Here is a 21,797-nt window from a genome sequence, read left to right as displayed (position 1 = left end):
ACGTAGGCACTGGCAAGTGCAAAGAAATTTTGAATTTCTTGTTCATTGCTCATGTGCTAGCTTTACGTTACCAAAATGAGATAAAAGGTGTGAGCAGCCGCGCAATAAATAAAAAATGAGCAATGATAGGAAGCATGGAGCAAAATGAAAAACGGCAGGGGTTACACGCAGTTAAGCAAAGTAGACTTGCGAACGCATGTGTTTAGCCTGGTTGGCTCATGGTTTTCCTTTGCTGGGCTGTTGGCACGTCAAGAGAGGATATTAGACTCAGGTTAAGCTCTGATCGAGATTAAGCTGATCTGATCTGCTCGCTCCATGTGTGGAAGTTGATGAAGCCGATGACGTGAAATGCGCAGCGTGAGAGTGTGTTGTAGTTCACACGAGGCATGATCGGCTGCAGGGATACCATAGTGCTCTCATCTCGTGCAGTGGCCAGTGAAGCTGATCTGATCGTGCCACTGCGGCAATATTTATTTCATTTCTGCACCCTCAAAATCAGGGACGCCACAAGATTCTTGGCTCGGTTTGACCCCGTGAAGTAGGGCTTTCGCACTACAAGCCATGAGCACACTGAAGAGTACAGCCGTCTAAAATGAAACACCGTTACAGATTCTTGCTCAAGTACACTGGTAGGTCTTCGAGTATCCAGGGGACGGCGCCGGGCCTGAGTTTCAGCTGCTCGCGTTGATGTGACACTGCTTCTCCGCTGACCACAAACTCGTCAGGCCGAATTAAATCAGTGGGGCCAAGTACCTCTCGCAGGCACGGAGATGCTTGGAGTCGAAGCTAAATCCACCGCTTCCCTGCTGGGGTATCGCCTGCTTTCATATTTTACGCTGCTCGGCATTGTTTGCGCACAGAACAGCGAGGCCTTTATTTATTTATTTATTTTATTTTATTTCAGAATACTGCCGGCCACTGCTTGGCCCAAGCAGGAATGAATTTACATTGTTACATAACCAAAAGAATAAAGTTATACAGTATTAGCAGCACACGGCTACCAAAAGAATAAATCAAACAAATAAAATTATACAATATCAGCAGCACACGAATACAAAACATACATATAAACAATATTAGCAGGTAAGTAGACGATGTAACGCATCAGAAAAATTTTGTGAGGAAAAAACAGATGCCGGTAGCAAACTCCAATCTTGCACTGTTCTAGGCAAAAAACTGTGTTTGAAACTGTCAGTTTTGGTGAAAAGGGGAGCAAGTGAATGCTCATGAATGCCCCGAGTCCTTCTTACTAGAGGACGCTTAATGCACTCTGGAAGCTTGAGTTTATTTTTTCCTTTTAAACTATTAAACAAGAATATCAATATTTCTGCGGGTTTCTAGTGCATAAATGTTATTTGAGATCATTAACTGTGAGGGAGAGTCTTCCTTTTTGTATTTTCCATATATAAATCCAACCGCTTTGCTATTGACTTTTTCAAAGATCATTATGTCTTTTTTCGTGCATGGGTCCTACACTACTGAAGCATATTCAAGTAAAGACCGCACGCAAGTTTCGTAAGCCAGTTTTTTTATGTGTTCTGGGGCAATTTTTAGCTTTAGTCATAAAACCCAAAGCTTTCGTAATGCAGCTGTAGAAATATTAGTAATGTGTGCCGACCATTTTATTGTCAAGTGTTACGCCTAAATATTTATATTTCTCAACTTCCAAAATCATATTGCCGCGAAGAAGGTAAAAAAGCAAACTGTGAGACTTTTTTCTAGTTATACGTAAGAAAACAGTTTTTTCACTATTACCTAAGTTCCATAGCCCATTTCAGACACCATTCTTTAATGGCAAAAACTGCTTTTTTTACAGAGCTGTGGTCATGTTCGGATGAAATTTTTTTAAACATAACACAGTCATCTGCGAATAAATTAACAGAGTGAGACAATCGCGTCGACAGCTTTTCGCCACTGTAGACGGGAGTCAATAATGACGCCCAAGAAACGCGTGTGGTTGAATTGACGGATGCATGAGTGACCGAGGTCTATCTTCAACCGCGCTTGACGTCTTCCTATACCTGGAAACAGAACAAAGCAGGACGAGTAGTCCTAATACCTTTTCATCTTGGAATGTGCCCACGGGCGCTCCTGCGCGCCTCAGCCGATTGCGGCTGGTGATAAGTGGAGGCTGCAGGATAGTGCTATCGCGCTCTATTATTAAAGGCCAAGTGTAAACGACTTCCAAGTTTTTTTTTTGTTTAGATATGTGATGTGGAGGGTCGACTTACATTCGAGTCGACTTACAATCGTGTAAATACGGTATGCCTATATAGACATGTTCACCAAGAGAGCGTGTGATGCTATGCAGATTTTACACGTAAAAATGTCAGCACTAGGCCAAGCAACTACACCATTGTATTCGGCGGTAGTCATTTCTTTTTTCAAGGCGAAATTGCAGAAAATGTCAATTAGGCATTACAAGTATTTTTCACATGGACCGAGCAAGCTTTTTCCCTTGGGCCCATAAAGATCCTCAGGATCCATGAATTCAAAACCCGTTAAAATGTAGTGTCAAGTGCAAACGAGGACTGAAAATATTCCTCACAATGAGACGGCCCCTTTTGCTCTGAGGCAGAGAAGCATGTGCATGGTGTGGTGCAGCAGACTAAACCCTAGCCCCACTCTGCTTCAAAGGAGTAGACACCAAATTTTAGTCGCTTGTTCTGCCTTTGAAATGATTCGCAGCACATTAGAAAACATGGAAAGTCACATGGAGTGTGCAAATAGCTAGTAGATAACTAATAACGGAATTTTTTTTCTCATGCTGATTCGGTTTCTCTTTCAATAGTTGATAGATGACAGTGGCATCACAAAAAAATTTGAGTTATGTGAAACATATAAAAACTGCAGTATGTCACTGCTTTGTTCATATTATTTGCACCAATTCTCACGCAAGCCTGTCCAACGGTTAGAATCACAAAAATTGAACAAGCAGCAATTAAACCATAGCTTCTGCATGACTCAAATGACATGAACTCTTGGGTTGGGCTGTTGAAACCGAGAGCAAAACAACCCCCAAAAAAGTTCCATTGCAAATTATTTATCTGGCACAGGTGAATGCCATTTTGTGACTGATCTATATTATTGTGTTGTGCACCATTCCAACGCAAAAAACATGCATCCAAAAATTTGGTGTCTCTGCTCCTAAAACCCACATATGCCGAAACTTCAGAAATTTGAAAAAAATTAAAATATTCTCCATATAAAATGTTGATTTCACAATTCAGAATCATATTTTAATTGGTAAAAATATTTTCCTCAACACCAACTCCTGACCCACCCTATAATCTAGGATACTAGGCAAATTCGTTACATGTTATGTGTGGTGAAGCTTCAAACATCTGACATCGACGTTTAAATCACATTCCTCCCCCATGCGATGATTTTCTTAAGACAATGTGAAAAAATAATTTTTCTTGCAGAATCACAATGTAGTCAATGGGGTTGAGTTTCAAAACTGGCATCTAGAGAAGACTAAGGGATCTCTGAATGCAACTACCACTACCCTAGCACAAAAACAAGTTAAGACCCTGTTGAACTTATGAGTTACTGTGCAAAAAAGTGGTGTGCTACATGTAGTACGCTAAGCATACATATATGGGTTAAAGGTGACCTTCTACAAGCTGCAACACCTGTTCATCCGCTTATGTACAACAAAACAGAGAGGGACAGCAAATACACAACAGTGCTGCACTGCACTGACATGAGAAACAGCGCAGTTGACGTTGGAGTGTGGATCTGACGAAATTCCATAAACGCAAAGCAGGTCTTCAGAAACATACATATGCATCAGAACTGACTAGGACCACTTGACAAAGTAAGGTCAAGAACAGTAAAAAGAAAACTGAAGGTTATCAGAACATGGTTTAGAAATGTGTGCTATCTTCCTTGCCTGTGGGGTTGAAAGCATAAGTGTGGTTGCTGGTGTAAGCACCTCTTCTTCACTACAATATTCAGAGGCTAAGCTCTGAGATGAATTTACAAAAGCACAGTGCATAAGCACTAGGTACCATCAATTTATAGAAGTCGATAACATGCAAAGCAACATGCAACAGAATTCTAGCGTGTGTGAGGAGTTTGAGCACAAGAATGTGGTACACAAAACACAGAAATTTTGGCCACATAACAGCTGTGAAGAGCGCGATGAAGCAATTTTATTACTGAGACCTCCATTGACACATTCCAGTCATATTTTTAAGTGTGGGCTAGCTGCACACACATTTTATTCTTCCTACAGCATGTGAAAACAAGAATGTGAGCGAGAAACTCTGCTAAAGACTGCCATTTGTTTGCAGCGGACGCAACTGATCTTAGTTAAACCTGATGGCTGCATGCTATGAATGCATTGTGGGAAGCATGCGAGGAAACGGGGCAACAAGAAAACAGATGAGACAAAAAGCTTGCCTGGAACGCGTTTTACCATTCAATGGGTCTTAAGGGGGCATGTGGCTTTGAACTCCAACTATTTTTTGATGAACTTCGAAAAAACATTTTCTGCATGTTAGCAGTGCTTTCAAACTTAAAAGGGCCATGACATGGTCGTTCTTCATATTGCAGTTTAGTGCTTCAGTAACTAATACAAGAGCTTATGATTCAGTTTAAAAAATTTCGCTGCCCTGGACGCGCTGTATGTTTAAAAAAATGCGATTGAAATTGAGAACGGGAATCTCCTCCCACAGGCAGCGACCGCCATATTGAATGCCGTTATGACGTCCCCAGGGCATACACGGAGCAGTGTCATCTGCTCTCGTTGCTGCAATATGTGCAGCGAGGTCACTTGTCCCCTGTACTTCCGTGAGCGATCGAAGTAACAGTCGTCCCCCATGTATGAGTGACTGGTGCCGCAAAAGCGTTAATAATAGTAACGCAGTTATTCTTCGGTATAGGTATAGGGGCCGGTTACACTAGGCCGATGGGACGGTGATCGGCGGTCGGTTGGCTGGTCGGTATGTAAATGCCATCGCTGACGCACTGGTCTGTCAAGTTAGACCGACGACGATGCCAGTACGACCAACGACCCCGTATTGCAGTAGTGTAAGGAGTGAACTTAGTGGGAACTGGCAGAGTATGGTGGGGGACTAGTTGGTATGATATTCTATTCTATATAAACTTAAGAATTTTAACACTTATTGAACCTGATGCTAGCCACGGCGACATATGCGATGTCCGTGCACCAGCGAAGATGTGCTTTCATTTGGTGCCTGCGCACAGAACCGATCGGCTAGGCAATTAAGCGACACGGGCAGAAAACGCCGCACGACGGTGCCGCTCGTTGCTCGTCGCCTGGGCTTGTGCGGCCGAGCGAAAGCTTCACGCCCGGTGAGGCGACGGCTCGAAAAACTGCGCTTGTGTACCTTATCCTTATCGAAAAAAGCGAAACGAGCCACTGCGTTTCATATCTTCACACTTTCTTACTAAGCAGCGGGGAACTCCTGCCAGATGCTTGAATTTCGGCCGACGGTGGACCGCCGGCCCCTTTCGTGACGAGGCCTAGCGAGTACGCAGGATTTGTGTGTGCGATTTCGGCGATTGCGGAGAGCAAATTCGCAAGTTTTAGCGCCTGCAAATAGCTGTCGAGCCTAGTTTTGGCCATAGTGCCCTCAAAGCAACGACTGCCTACATCACAGGGCGCGAGTACAGCAAGGGGGAAGTGCCTATATGTGATCCGGTCTGCACAGCATGTACTGAAGGCAGCCGGCAGCAGCCGTCGGCGTCCACTGTGGACAACAAATCTGGTTGTTTTCATTAATTCAAGTAATGTCCGAACGTATCTTTAGCTAAAGCGCTTTAAAATCAAATACTGGAGACTAAGAGGAAGCAGATACAATTAGCGGGAAGCGCCGGTGCTATGCGAAGTGTTTCCCAAGCAGGCGATATAGCATCAGCGGCGCTTATTGCAGTGTTATCACAGTGTGTAAACCAATAAAACTACAATTTGTGAGAAATACTATGTAATATTTAAGATAAGGAGGGCCCACCTTGAGTTTTATGCCAAGCAAACGAGCAGTACTGTTTGCGCACAGCTATATAAACAACCCCAGCACGAGGCTGCAGTTGTCGAGATCATCGCATTCCTAGGCCACAATACGCATGCACGGTAAACGCTAAATGATGTACTATTATTTTCAGGCACTCATTTAGGCGGCGGCAACTATTCATCGGTGCGGGCAGTGAAAGTGTTCCAGCCGCATAGGGTTTTGCAAGCGGCTTGGTTCCTGCAAAAGGGTTCTACGAGCCAAAGGGAATGTATGTTCGACTTACAAATGCACACATGCAGCAAGGAAGTCGTCGCAATCGGCACTTTCCTCTGCTCCTTTCGTGCCTCAAGGTTACTCTAGTGCCACCTTTTGATAATTTGAGTTTAATTATCGAGCCGACGAATAACGGACAAGAACTTGGTAGCTAGCCACAAAACGCCGCGGCTTTCACGGCGCACATCGGCGAAGGCATGGACGGCACCTGCTGCTTTTCACATATGGGAGCACTTGACTGCTCAAAAGAGACAACACTCATAACAAACGAACAGCATGCTTCTAAGCGTAAATAATAAAGCAGGGGTCCATCAATTTCTGTTTCCTCAACAATTGGACAGTCGGCACCACGAGCAAGTCCGCTTTCCCAAGGATCACTCGGCTCGCGTAGTAAGTTGAAGGCTTCCCAAAAGAGAACACGGAGAATGCATTTTATTTCACTAGGCTAAAAGAAAAAAACTTTTCGAGCGACCGCTGTCTACGGTGTGCATGCAAGCACCTCAACAAAGCGCAGCAGACGACGCGGGGCGGGTATGCCCCTCTGACGTCAGTGATCAGAGGTTGCCAGACCAGCAAGCAGTTCGAAAAAGAAACTGAGAAAATTTGTTTTAAAAACATTTACCGCACAGAATCAATTGAAACTTGGGGGAATTTTAATTTAACAAGTTGAGAATTAAATGCGATAAGCAGGGTATGCGTGAAAATAGGTTGTCATGGCCCCTTTAAATGCACGAAATTTTCAGTGTTATATCTGGATAACTGTTTTTATACAATTTTTTTCTCAAACATCTTGCAAAACACCTGCAGACTAGACTAAGTGTGGTAGAAGACTGGTTCAGCATTCGTTGCATTTCCGACTGCATGCTAAGCGTGATGACATTTTTTTTAGTTTTTTTTTCCATGGGACAAGTTCTTCCTTTCATCTTCTTTTCAGTACACATATATAAGAATATTCAACAATATATAGATTCATGGCCATACAGTTTGAGTAGAGTAGTCTATAAACTTAGAAGTGTCTAAAGCGTAAGCATGATGTCAAACCAAAAATCGACAATTCATCAAAATGGAAAAGCAGAGATGTCATTGCATAGAGAACATTTCTCTGGGCGCGACAAAAGAAATGGGATCAAAATAACCATGAAAAAAATCTGCCACACAACGTCAGCATCTTGTGAGAGAACTGGAAAGGAGGAAAACCAAAGCAGTGCAAACAAAAGGATGACAACAGAGAAGGAAAGACAAAAAACACGCCTCGACTTTACACAAGCGTGTAAAAGACAGACAAAGACATGCGCTTTGTTGTCTTTCCTTTTCTGTGGTCGTCGTTTTGTTTGCACTGATTTGGTTTTCTGATATGCATTGCCAAAGTGGTGCACAGAACAATTTTTTAATGCGAAAGCATTTCTTGCCTCATAAGTGGCATGGACAGGTGTCCCCACGGGCTGTGGGAACAGCGTGTCCTCATGCACTGGCGATCCTCCAGTAAGAGTGTACTTATGATTTCTAAAGATTAATAATGATTGAATGGAAAGTTTCAATGACAGAATTACTAAATAAAATAAATAATTAAATAATAAGACAATTTTGGTATGCTAATTACTCTGAGTAATTAACAAAACTGGTGAACTGCTAGTAACTCCTTCAGAACTGAACAATTTAAAATAATGATGAGCGGTTATTGCACTCGGCTACTGATCAGGAGTTCTGGGGTTCAGTTTCGATGAAGGCGAAAGATCCCCAGGTGGTCGAAATTATTCCGGAGCCCTCCACTACGGCACCTCTCTCTTCCTTTCTTCTTTCACTGCCTCCTTTATCCCTTCCCTTATATCCCTTCATCCCTTCAGGTGTCCAACGATATATAAGACAGATAATGCGCTATTTCATCTCCCTAAAAAAACTAATTTTCAACCAATTTTTGCAAAAATTATCAATAAGAAAAATAATTATGCCAATTAAAATTATACAAAGAATGGATAACTAATACCCATTAAAGATTAATTACACTACTAAGTAAGACAGGGCAACAGAACTCGAGATGCTTTCACATTTCTGCACGTCAGGAGCCTTAAGTGCACCTTTAATTTTTTTTAGAGCCCTTCCTGATGACTTTCAGGTATGAAACTTCAGGGCAGTACAGAAAATGAGACTATAATGAGTTTCGAAAAGATTGCTGTTTGGCTGTTTATTGCGATTTGAAAGCCGCATGCCCCTTTAAAACACGCACTGGGATAGTCAACTGCATAACTCGTGGCATGACAAAACACACAAATCATCAATGACAGCCACATCCTTCTAAGCAAACGGCATCGGGGGCAGGGAACTTACGCAGCTGTTTTTAAATGTAATATGCCTTGGAAAGCCTGCTGCGCACATGAGAGGATAACTGGTCCAAATGGAGAGTAGCAGTGGTGGCAGCTGCATGGTGCAATGTAATGCGGGTGGGGAGAGGGCTTCTTCGCTCAGTTCCTGGGGATGCCACTCAGCATGCCAAACAAACTTTCCAAAAGGCAAGCCCAGCATGCCACTCCAGAGGGTGCAGTTCCATTGTCTGAAGGGTACAGTAACCCAGTTTTCACTCCTGCAGTACTGCAGTACAACTAGCAATAAAGCTTGCTTAGGACTTCCATGCCTTGCGAAAATTTTACTTTGCAATGGATTCTTTCAGAGAACTCCTTGTGATGTTGGCCTCTTTAGGATGCAATAATAACATTTGCGCAAGTAACACTGGGTTGAAACCCTGTTTAAGCACTAACCATGAATTCCAATCATTAGAGCATAACCTTCCCATCTTCCTTAAAAAACACAGGTACATAAGCCCCAAGCTTACAGTGACGCAATTACTTGGTCTATTCTTATCCACTCTTCTAATCTGTACAACCACACCATATATCATTACACAGCCAAGCCAGGATATATCTAATGTGGATGTTTCAATTTATTGGCTTTATCGAACACCTCGATCATCCCCTTGAAAATCTTAAGTAAAAGCACAGAAAAGTTGCTCTGTATATCAAACTCCACTTTCGTCAGTCATGAAAGTATATCGAATGATGCGCCACGCCCCTGCAACTGGTACGTCCTTGGATCGCTTTTCATGTGCGGAGATGAGTCAGCTGCACAGCCTTGGGCATCTGTTTGCAGGACCTGTGCTGTGGAAGCGCATAACGAGGTGAACATGGGGCATGCTTGAGGGTGGCACAATTTCCACGCCACATCGCTATCATACAGTGAAGGCAGCCTAACTTAACCATTGGCAGCCTTCATCTGGCGTGTTTTGGCGACTTTGCTGCCAAAGGCACTCCAGAAATCAACTGTACCTTAATTTCAAGAATGAGCTCATTAGTTTTACTACATAAATGCATGTAAGAGCCGCACCCTGTTTTCCCGAAGGAAGTGCCGTACCCAACCTTCCCACAACCCACGTCGGAAAAAGGTTTTGAAATACATGCACACACAGATGCTTTTAGGCGGCACCCACGCATGGCATGTGAAACTACAGGCTATCATCACCATCATCACTGCCAGAATTTTTCCTCCTCCGTGAAACAAGCGTAGTTTTCCTAGGCTGTCTGCTTTTTTGTATTTCATGAACTGCCGTCGAGTGTTGAAATTTTTGCGCGATGGGCAAGCACCCTAATAGCGACACGGGTGGCTTTTCACGGCTGGCAATCACGAGCAAATGGTGATAGGGCGGCTCTATGCTTGAGTGGATCTCGTCCGTATGGAACTCCATGTCTGCGGACATTGCATCCCGCAATATCAAGGTGACCGGGATCTCAAACAGTTCAGACGGCACTGAAGATGACTTCTTGTGGGATGAGCGTGCTCCGAAGAGCAACACCAGCTTGAACTCGTAAGACTCGGCGAGTCACAACAACAGAGCGTAAAATAAATGCTGGTCATTCATTCTTTGACTGGTATGAAAAAAAAATTGGCTGTGGTTTAGCTCTGGTTACACCTGGAGTGACGCGAGAGCTACATCAGGTTGAGTGGAATGCACTCAGTCGAATTGCAAAGCCAGTTTTTCGCCGCTCTGTTTCGCTGGGTATTCCTTCATCTTCATCCCTGGACATGGATTCAATCCCCCCCCCCCTCCCAACTCGACACGGCTCATGTGCACAGCTGTTGCAGCTCGGTTTCGCCGACGCTGGCAGCAGCAGCTGCTCTGCACCACGTGACCAACCAGCCACGTGACAAGGCCACGGCGCCGCCACGGAGCTCAAGGGGTGCCGCGATGAAGGCTCGAAAAGCTGCCATAGTGTAGCTCTCGCTACAAAACAAAATCCTTCTTTGTACATCACACATACGGGCCACATGCCGAAAATTGGCCCTCACATCTGGCAAAAGAAGGTGCGGCCCCTACATGCGTTTATACGGTATAATATGCTAGTGACAGCATTAGACATCTTGTGAAAAGCAGTAGCTAGTTCCCAAGCAGTGTCTACTGCAGCTTGGTTGCAAAGCAGGTTACGCCTAGCAAGCAGCGCTGCCAGCGCACTGCTTGCTAGGCACACAGCTAATGCCCTAAATATAAGAAAAAAAGTTCTGGGAAAATAGCGCAAAATATGGGGACAGCAAAGAAAGGAAACAACAAGACCAGCGCTAACTCACAACTAAAGGTTTATTCACAGGAAGGAAGGAATATAAAGAGGGCAAACAATCAAGAAAGCAAAGCAAACACACGTGTATCTACGTAGAACCGAGGAACGAACATCACTGTCATGCATGCATACAGACAGGCTGCTAACGCACAATCTAGTTTTTTTCTTCATGTAAGAAGCCTCCATAATCTCTCTGGTGAACTGTGTTTGGTGACTGTATAATGCATCACTGTGATGCAAAGTAGAGAAGCAAGATTTGCAGTCTCTAACATGTTCGGCTAGGTTAGTAGATTTATTAGCCTCCAAGGCATTAGCATGCTGAGTTAGGCGGGCGCGTGTTAATACAACGACCCGTCTGACCAATGTAGACTTGTCCGCAGGAAAAAGGAAGTTTATAAACAACTCCTTCACAGCATGGAACATAATTAGTTTTATGTTTATTCCAGCAGGTACTTTGGGATTCAATTTGTTTTTCAGCCTTTCTTTCCACCATAGCACACATCCTTTTAAGGCTTTTAGGAGCTGAAAAGACAACCCCTATTTTATACCTGTGCACCACCTTTTTCAGGTTATACGAAAGGCGGTGTACGTACGGGAGAACTGCAACCTTTTTCCTTTCTTTCACTCTGTCAGACCCAGGCACAGCAGCCAAAGTCCTCAGTTTTTTGGCTACCTTATTGCAGCCCAACAAGATGGCATCATCCGGGTAACCTGCTTCTCTTAATCTTTTAGTCTGTTCGTTGAAGCTCTTACTAATCAAATGGTCACAAGATTTCGACAAAGCAGAAAACAACGTTGAAACAGCAATTCCAGTTTTTACTGTTTTGGAATGATGCAACTTGTAGCTCAACAATGGCTTGCCAGCCCTTGGCAGGCATTCCCAACAATTATGTCCCATCTGAACTTGCAAGCTCAAATCCAAACACTTCAGCTTGTTATCGGCCATGACCTCAGTGGGGAATTGCAGACCTTGAGCATTCTCTTTAAATGCTTTCAGAACATCACTCATATGTCTAGGAAAGTTAGCTTTATCGACAAAGATTAAGAAGTCGTCAACGTAACGGAAAATCTGTGACGCTATCCCAGACAAGTTTGCTTGAATACTCCAATCTACGAAGGATAAACAGATGTCACTTAACACCGGTGCCACCATAGAACCAATGCAAACACCCGCTTTTTGCGTGAAAAGTTTACCTTCCCATTCAATGAATGTAGCCTTTACATAAAATGACAGTAATTCAAGGAAGCTAGCTACTCATACGCCACAAACCCTTATAAATTCTTCTTCATCGTTGTCTGCTGTGCTACATTTTTCCACCGCACTCATCATTTCATTGGGAGGGAGAGAGTAAAACAAATCAATTACGTCGACACTAAATACATTACAGGACCCTGGTTTATCATGCTGAAGAAATTCTACGATGCTCTCAGAGTTGCGAAGCCTAAAAGGGTCATTAATAGCCAGGGAAGCCAAATGCATCTGTAGGTGCCCAGAAACCTTATGTTGCCAAGTACGCTTCTCCGTCACAATCGCACGAAATGGCAAGCCTTCTTTATGTGTCTTGAGAGAGAAAAAAACCTTTAAACAAGGGCCTTTGCCATTTTTCACTCTTGCTCTGAGTCGGTCGAGGTTCAGTTTTTCAATTAAGCGCAGGGCCGCAGTTTTTGCTTGGTCCGATTTATCCCGGATCGGAACAAAGGTCTTCTGGAGATACTGCAAAATGGCATTTTTCTGGGCCAGTTGGTATGAATCCATGATTTGGGCCAGCATGAACTTTGGGACACAAACGAAGAGAGACACGTGGAACACGGAACACACTGCTGTTCCGTGTTCCACGTGTCTCTATTCGTTTGTGTCCCAAAGTTCATGCTGGCCCAAATCATGTCTTCTGGAGAGCTAGCATCGCCTTAGACGAGAACATTGTTTCAGGGAGGCCCACAAACCAGCCCTCCTTATCTGCTGTCAGTAGTCTCAACTAGTTCGATACTAGAAGCTTAACCAATGACCCATACCCCTGCCTATATTTGTAATCACTTGTTGTCCTGGCCAAAATGCCAGTATAATCATCAACACACTTTGGTCGGTAGTCATCGTGCACAAGACGCAAAATTGACCGGGCGAGTGCCACCTTTTCCCCTTTAAGCTTTATTGAAGAACTGAACCTTGACAGACTCAGAGCAGGAGTGAAAAAAGCGAAAGTCCCTTGTTTAAAGGTTTTTTTCTCTCTCAAGACACATAAAGAAGGCTTGCCATTTCGTGCGATTGTGACGGAGAAGCGTACTTGGCAACATAAGGTTTCTGGGCGCCTACAGATGCATTTGGCTTCCCTGGCTATTAATGACCCTTTTAGGCTTCGCAACTCTGAGAGCATCGTAAAATTTCTTCAGCATGATAATCCAGGGTCCTGTAATGTATTTAGTGTCGACGTGGTTGATTTGTTTTACTCTCTCCCTCCCAATGAAATGATGAGTGCGGTGGAAAAATGTAGCACAGCAGACAACGATGAAGAAGAATTTATAAGGGTTTGTGGCGTATGAGTAGCTAGCTTCCTTGAATTACTGTCATTTTATGTAAAGGCTACATTCATTGAATGGGAAGGTAAACTTTTCACGCAAAAAGCGGGTGTTTGCATTGGTTCTATGGTGGCACCGGTGTTAAGTGACATCTGTTTATCCTTCGTAGATCGGAGTATTCAAGCAAACTTGTCTGGGATAGCGTCACAGATTTTCCGTTACGTTGACGACTTCTTAATCTTTGTCGATAAAACTAACTTTCCTAGACATATGAGTGATGTTCTGAAAGCATTTAAAGACAATGCTCAAGGTCTGCAATTCCCCACTGAGGTCATGGCCGATAACAAGCTGCAGTTTTTGGATTTGAGCTTGCAAGTTCAGATGGGACATAATTGTTGGGAATGCCTGCCAAGGGCTGGCAAGCCATTGTTGAGCTACAAGTTGCATCATTCTAAAACAGTAAAAACCGGAATTGCTGTTTCAACGTTGTTTTCTGCTTTGTCGAAATCTTGTGACCATTTGATTAGTAAGAGCTTCAACGAACAGACTAAAAGATTAAGAGAAGCAGGTTACCCGGATGATGCCATCTTGTTGGGCTGCAATAAGGTAGCCAAAAAACGGAGGACTTTGGCTGCTGTGCCTGGGTCTGACAGAGTGAAAGAAAGGAAAAAGGTTGCTGTTCTCCCGTACGTACACCGCCTTTCGTATAACCTGAAAAAGGTGGTGCACAGGTATAAAATAGGGGTTGTCTTTTCAGCTCCTAAAAGCCTTAAAAGGATGTGTGCTATGGTGGAAAGAAAGGCTGAAAAACAAATTGAATCCCAAAGTACCTGCTGGAATAAACATAAAACTAACTACCTATGTTCCATGCTCTGCAGGAGTTGTTTATAAAATTCCTTTCTCATGTGGACAAGTCTACATTGGTCAGACGGGTCGTATTAGCACGTGCCTAACTGAGCATGCTAATGCCTTGGAGGCTAATAAATCTACTAACCTAGTCGAACATGTTAGAGGCTGCAAATCTTGCTTCTCTACTTTGCATCACAGTGATGCATTGTACGGTCACCCAACACAGTTAAGGGGGAAAGAGGGTATTAGAAAAAAAATTTTGTTAATGAAGTCACAATAATGAAATCTTCAGAGAACATGTACTTTTACGTGCCGATTCCAAATATGTTATTTAATTTTATCTACAACAAATGGTTGTGCACTTATTAAATATGTTATGTAACTTTTTGTGGAGAGCTTTCAAGGAATTCTGCTGCAAAGAACTTGCTAGAAAGCATGCTATTGGTTTCTCTTGACATTAAGCTAGGCAATAAAGGTAAAATTATCATCCTACCGATTATAGAAGTTGAGTTATAGGATTTTGAAGTTGTCACTTTAAAAACAGGAACACAAATTTTTTTTCGCGTTTGTGAAGTAGCAAGTTCAAAACCCCTGTAACTCGGCTTCTATGATAGGTAGGATAATAATTTTACCCTTACTGCATAGCTTGATGTCAAGACAAGCCGATGGCATGCATTCTAGCAAGTTACCTGCAGCAGAATTCCATTAACGCTCTCCACAAAAAGATACATAACATATTGTATAAGTGCACAAGGACTTGTACATTAAATTTTATTTATTTATTTATTTCAATACCCTAAAGGCTCAATGCGGGCATTACATAGGGGGGGATTCATCAAAGAAAACTTGACAAATATACAACACAGCATATAAACGGCTGAAGATAGAAATAAACAAGTCAAGAAGCCAGGTACAAATTAATAGGAGGGGGGGGGGAATGGCTAGGAATAGGCACTGAAAAAATGCACATGTAGCAAATCCCAGAAAACAAAAAAATCGCACCTTCAGAAGTTACAAAACATGGCATCTAACACTTCATGGAACGTTACGGCCGACACGCACACACTGAAGCAAACGGAAAAAAAAAACGCACATAATTCTACATTGAAATTTTCTAAGTATGACCAAAGAGCTGTTTGAAATGACGATGTTTCAATGATAGCCGCAATGCTAGAAGGAAGCGAATTCCATTCTTCAATAGCTAGTACCAAAGGTGAGTATTTGCGTCGCTCTGTCCGAGCGAAAATGGGTTTAGTCTTCTTTGCATGGTCTACGCGAGCCGATATGTGCGGTGCCGGGAGAAGATGTGACCTTGCACATGGTGTGTTGCTGTGGTAGAGAGTATGGAAAAAAGATAAACGGCTGAATATTCTGCGCATGACCAGAGGTGGGAGATGGAGCAATATTTTCAGTGCTGTTACACTTTGATACCGAGAGTAATGGGAAACGATGAATTGAGCAGCCTTGTTTTGCACAGATTCAAACATGGTAATAAGATAGCTATAATGAGGGTTCCAGATACCTGACGCATATTCTATTACAGGCCTGATTAGCATGTTGAATGCGTGTAGTTTTGCGTCCTGGTTGGCTTGGTGAAGTCGGCGTTTAAGAAGACCAAGTTTCTTTAAGGCTCTGATAGTGATCAGTTCAATATGAGAGCTCCAGGATAAATTACAGCTAAAACTAACACAGAGGTATTTTACCGACGCTGCAGTTTCAATGATAGTATTATTAACTGTGTAGGCATTAGGACTCGTGTTAGCAGCGGAAGTAAACTTGAGATGTTTAGTTTTATCTGCGTTAATTACCATTTGCCACCTGCCGCACCAATGAGTTAGCTCATCAAGATCAATCTGGACAGCAATGATGTCGCAAGGGCTCGATATTACTCGGTAAATTACACAGGTGTCTGCAAATAATCGTATTGTTGATGTTATGTTTGACGTGATGTCATTAATATGTATTAAGAAAAGCAGTGGACCCAGCACCGAACCTTGGGGTACTCCTGAAGCAACACCTGTCCGTCTTGATAAGAAGCTCCCTAATTTAACTGACTGAAAGCGGTTTGTTAGAAATGCATAGATCCACTGCGTAGTACGTTGATCGAGCTGTAGGTTGCGTATCTTTATCATTAGGCAGTTATGAGGCACGCGATCAAAGGCTTTGGAATGTCATATTTGGAATCAACGCACAAAGATACATGTTCCCTGAAGATCTCCTAAATGTGACTTCATTCATAAAAATTTTTGTTCGAAGACCCGCTTCCCCCTTAACCAGAGATTATGGAGGCTTTTTACATGAAGAAAAAAACTAGATTGTGCATTAGCAGCCCGTCTGTATGCATGCATGACAGTGAGGTTCGTTTCCTCGGTTCCACGCAGCTACGTGTGTGTTTGCTTTGCTTTCTTGATTGTTTGCCCTCTTTATATTCCTTGCTTCCTGTGAATAAACCTTTGGTTGTGAGTTAGCACTGGTCTTGTTGTTTCCTTTCTTTGCTGTCCTCGTCTTTTGCACTATTTTCCCGGAAATATGTGTCACCAACTCGCCCATCTTGCTATCGTGTTGAAAAAAGTTCATTTCTTGTGAGGGGTTTTGAACTCCTGCTTTGCCAGTGCAAATTCACTAATCTGCTACGGTACAGAAGCAATGGAAATTGGGGCTTTTATGCGTTACCATATAAGTCCTGCTATTTATGTTAGGTGGCACTGTTCTTCTACCTGAAGCTGCATGTGGGACCACCGTACCATTGAGCGAATAGAATCCATGGCAGTGCAGCTATGCAGTCGAGTCCTCTACTCGTGATGGAAGGGTGGCTGCTGCCAGGAGTGCGACTCCATGTGGCGTGCCAGGTTGCGGCGGTGCTTGAAAGGCCGTGCGCACACGATGCAGGTGAAGAGGGGCTCCTCCGCATGGCCCCGCATGTGGGACTCCAGGCCCGCTGGGGCCGCAAACACTGCTGAGCAGATGGCACACCTAGCCACAGGAGAGAGGAAGGAGCCACCGATGGACCACCAGCCAAAACACACATCCAGAGACTTGAAATGTAGTTACACCTGAATTGTAAGCATCATAACCTGACAAGCACTTAGAGATAAAGAGGATACAAATGTACATAGTGCTTCAACAAACAAGGCTATTAGGCTACTCAAACGTTTTTTGTGGAATCCACAAAGAGGAATATAAAATCCTGCCATGTTTCCCACCTGAGAGATTTGCTCGAAAGCAAACAGATTGTGAGTACAATGCAGATCACTAAAATTGTCTGTTTTGCGTTGGGTTTTATGGCATATATGCAGTTACAGTAGATTCTCGATGGTACGAATTGCACGGGATTACAAAAATATTCATATCATCTCGAGTGCGTACCATCCAAACTAACAACTAACAAGCCAACACAGTGCTCAAATTTGTGCCTGGCCTTTGACAACCCACGGAGGAAGGCACAAAGAAGTCTCGAGAACCCAAACAAAAAAGGCGGCCAGTCAGGATGCAGCACAAACTCCTGCCGACTCCCTCAAAGCACCGAGCTCTAGCAAATAGGCCTAACAGGTTGCACAACAAGCTAGGCCCCCGCTTGTTGTATTCCAGACGAAAGTCTGGAATACATTGCCATTGGAAATAAAGCTTGCCAGAAATTTTAAACTATCCTCTAAATTATATTTCTTGCATAATCAAGCAATCATGTGATTTCCTTTTTTGTGTTTCTGTGTTTCTTAAAATGCCGGTGGTGTATACCTTCCTTGTACGTTTGCCAAAATGCCTTGTTTTGGCATGCGATCGGACACTGGATGCTTTTGCTGTGTTAATTCGCTGTTTTCATTTTTTTCTCACTTTACATATTTATGTGGTTGCCTAAATGCCTAAATGACTTGATTTGTATTGGACCGGACACTAGCCATGTAGGCTATCGGTCCAAATATTTTGTACAATTTTTTTTTGAATTATGAAATAAAGCTTCCTTTGATTGATTGATTGATTGATTGATTGATTTAGGAAAAAGAAATTGCAATGTCAGTGCTGACACGGCAGATGAAGTGAGACTAATTCCATTCAAAAATAAGCCAAGAAACCTAGCTTCCAGACACGAAGCAGTGTCTAAAGAGCTAAACTGAACATAATGCCTTTTCTAATTGTTCTGCTCAACAAAGTTTTATTTTGAAAATTTCTATTGTTTATTTTTACAAATATGCTAATAGTTTAACTTGTTCCATGGATGTTAGTACTGATTCTTTTTGCCTATGCATACTCCTATTATGAGTTTGCGTTTTACCCCTCATTACTTCTTAAGAAAGGAGATGTCAAGGACTTGAAAAATTAAAGACCGATCAGCATACTGTTTGTTGTCTACAGGGTATTTACTAAGGTAATCACAAGTAGGATTAGGACAACCCTAGACTTCAATCAACCAAATAATCAGGCAGGTTTTCGTAAAGGATACTCAACAATAGGCCATATTCACAGTATCAATCAGGTGATAGAAAAATGTGCAGAATATAGCGAACCCCTATATATAGCGTTCATTGATTACGAGAAATCATCTGACTCTGCAGAATCCTTAGCAGTCATGCAGGCATTGTGGAATCAGGGTGTAGAAGAGTCCTGTGTGAAAATACTGGAAGATATCTGTAACGGCTGTACAGCTACAATAGTCAGTAATAAAATTGCAATAAGGAATGGTGTCAGGTGCCGGGAATGGTGTCACGAGACAACGCGCACTCGTCAGTCGGGAGCAAAAGGGGAAGACCCGTCGCACCTCTGCCTCTACCCCTCCTCGCTCGCTGGCTGCCACCGATTGCCCATCGCTCTGCAATGGCTGAGGGAATAAAATGAGGCGACCCATGAACCTGTTCTGCCTGTTGGGCCCTACACCTCTCAGCCACCCACTAGATTCAGAATTTTCGCGGAGTGCTTTAGGTAGCGTTAGGTAATGACCACCTTCGTAACATGTTCTGCCATTGCTTGTTTCGACCAAAGCTGCTGTGGCTACGACTCTGAAGCAGTAACTGTCTGACATATCTTGGTGGACCCCCGAACCACGCTGCAAGGGAAGGGATAAAGGACCGCGCTGCAAGGGAAAGGATAAAGGAGGAAGTGAATGAAGGAAGAGGTGACATAGTGGAGGACTCCGGAGGAATAATTTCGACCACCTGGGGCTCTTTAACGTGCACTGACATTGCACAGCACACGGGCGCCTTTTGCGAAACGATTAAGAAGTTTGCAGGGATATGGTGGCTGCAGCTGGCAAAGGACAGGGTTAACTGGAGAGACACAGGAGAGGCCTTTGCTCTGCAGTGGGCGTAGATAGGCTGATGATGAATACCCTCAAACTGAGGGTTCTGGAGGGTATCCTCAATAAATAATTAAATAAAGAATAAATATGCAGTTCGAATGAAGAAGACGACCAGCACCGACGTCAATGACGAAGCGCTTGCGTCGCCCGCCGGATTCTCGTTATGGAGATCTGTTGCTTGTGTCCCAGTCTCTTGCCTCGCTGGTTCTTGGATTACTTGCGCTAGGGTCTTCGTTGCCGGCGTTTTCCACATACCAATAAACCGCCCTACATTTGGTGGAGGTTGCTGCGACCACCTTTCCACCATCACCATGGACGTTCGCAGCTGCACCACCCCGATGTCAACAACCAAGACCAGTCAACAGCCCACCGCCCCGTCGCAGCCAGTCACCTGCTCTGGTGCCGTCCGGCAGCAGGACCCCGCTGTTTTCAGTGACCAGGATGTAGAAAAATGGCTGGAGTCATATGAATGGGTGAGCCGCCATAACAACCGGGACGACCGTGTCAAGCTCACAAATGCTATATTCTACCTGAGCAATGTTGCGAACCTGTAGTTCCGAAACCACAAGGCTGACATTCCCACCTGGGCCGTTCTAAAGAACACACTCGCGGAAGTATTCGGCCATCCCGCCGTGCGGAAACTGCGCGCTGAGAAAAGCCTGCGTATCCGAGCTCAGCACACGGACGAAAGCTTCACTAGCTACACTGAAGATGTAGTTGACCTCTGCAAGTGTGTTGATCTGGCTATGTCTGAGGCTGACAAGATCAAACACATCATGAAACGTATCACGACAACGCTTTTCAAATGTTGTTGGCACCCGTTGCCTCAGTGTATAACCTGTGCTAAAGTTTGGACGAGTTGCACAAGCAACGTTTTTGCGCTCGTCGACATCCCCTGCCTGCCGACTCCATCTCCGGCCTGGCAATCAATCAAAACTTACTCGCTACCACCAAAGACTTCATGCGGGACGAGGTTGCCCGACAGCTCTCGCTCCTATCTCGCAAACACCCGTCACTGCCCGTCTTCAGTCCCGAGATCCGGCAAGCCATCACGCAGGAGGTCGTCGATGCACTTCCTAGACTTCGGCAACTAGCTCCCTTGGCTCCCCAGGTCGGTCTTCTCCCGATCCAGCCCACCCCTGTTGCCACCTCATTGAGCTACGGTCCTCCAGTTACCGTGCCGCATGCCCCCCACACCCGTGCCTCTCACATATGCCGAAGCTGTCACACGACCACTGCAGCCTGTTGCTTCCAAAGCTGCTTCACGCCCGCTACCTAAGACCCTTGGCGCACAGCTGCCAACAGACTGATTTGCTACGCCTGCGCCTGCGTACTCTGCATGCGCCTGTGCACCTTCTGCTGGACTACCCCTATACGGACCGCACCTTCCACCCGCCTTCCGCACCACTACCTCAAGGGATCTCTCCTGACTGCGCGCTTGGTCGCCAATCCATCGTTTCCCACCGCTCGCCTTCCCCTTGCCGCCACTCCTGGTCGCCCATGAGGCGTTGCAACGTCCCCACCGATGCGGAAAACTAGCAGCCGCAGTTCCTGGGGCACGAACTGCGCACTCATTGCCTTGCTTAAGTTTTTGCCTTACTGCGCCGAATCTTCTTGACGTGTTTGTAGACGGCGTCAAAACACTTGCGCTTGTGGACACTGGGGCCACCTTTTCTACAATTTACGAAAACTTCTGCCGTTCGCTTCGAAAAGTTACTACCCCATCTTCTGGACTCTACCTCTTTACTGCTAGTGCCAAGCCCGTTCATCCTTCTGCTGCTTGCACAGCATGCGTTGTCATTGCCGATGTTTTATATATTGTAGAATTTTTAGTCCTTCATGCAAGCTCCCATGACGTCATCCTTGGCTGGCATTTTCTGTCCCACCACAGTGTCGTCATTGAATTGACTGCGCCCGAGCAGCACACGTCATCTTCTCTCCGCTCTGCGATGTGCACTTCAACGAGCCTCCGATTCACCGTGACACACTGATATTCTCCCTGACAATGCCATGCTCGTCCGTCCCTGTTTGCGCCGCCATTCTCTTCACGCCTTCCCCCGTCCTTGACTCTCGCCAACACCTCTCTCTTCCTTTTGCTGTCAGATATTCACTACAGTGCTGCCGCAATCCTAGTCTCATTCCCTGTGTTCTCCCTGCTCCCTGGCGAGTGCCTCGGCCATTTTGAAACCGCTGACTTGATCTCTTCCTTGGACACTGATGTGACCTCCTCCAGCACAGACGTTGCTGCCGTCATCTCAAGTGGTGCTACTCCAGGTCACACGCTGCCTT

General features: G+C 44.4%; 1 protein-coding gene across 10 annotated transcripts in view; it reads right to left on the bottom strand.

Annotated features, from left to right (window-relative positions):
- Window positions 1–508: 508 nt before the first annotated feature.
- LOC144107420 (uncharacterized) overlaps window positions 509–21,797 on the bottom strand; it is an 83,265-nt gene continuing 61,976 nt past the window's right edge. For 6 of the 10 annotated variants that reach the window (XR_013309276.1, XM_077640411.1, XM_077640414.1 and 3 more), the window contains 2 exons: window positions 16,963–17,191; window positions 9,332–9,403 (listed from right to left, as the gene is read on the bottom strand). Coding sequence is in view for 6 of the 10 variants with exons in the window: in XM_077640411.1 (XP_077496537.1) it covers window positions 9,364–9,403; window positions 16,963–17,191 (269 nt within the window). In the remaining 4 variants the exon portion in view is untranslated. Of the gene's footprint in view, window positions 2,022–9,331; window positions 9,404–16,962; window positions 17,192–21,797 lie in introns of those variants that run through there. The other 4 variants (XM_077640409.1, XM_077640417.1, XM_077640410.1 and 1 more) reach the window with 2 other exon arrangements.

This window comes from Amblyomma americanum, chromosome 10, assembly GCF_052857255.1.
Source record: "Amblyomma americanum isolate KBUSLIRL-KWMA chromosome 10, ASM5285725v1, whole genome shotgun sequence".
Taxonomy (NCBI): domain Eukaryota; kingdom Metazoa; phylum Arthropoda; class Arachnida; order Ixodida; family Ixodidae; genus Amblyomma; species Amblyomma americanum.
This window is presented reverse-complemented; position numbering and strand designations above follow the sequence as displayed.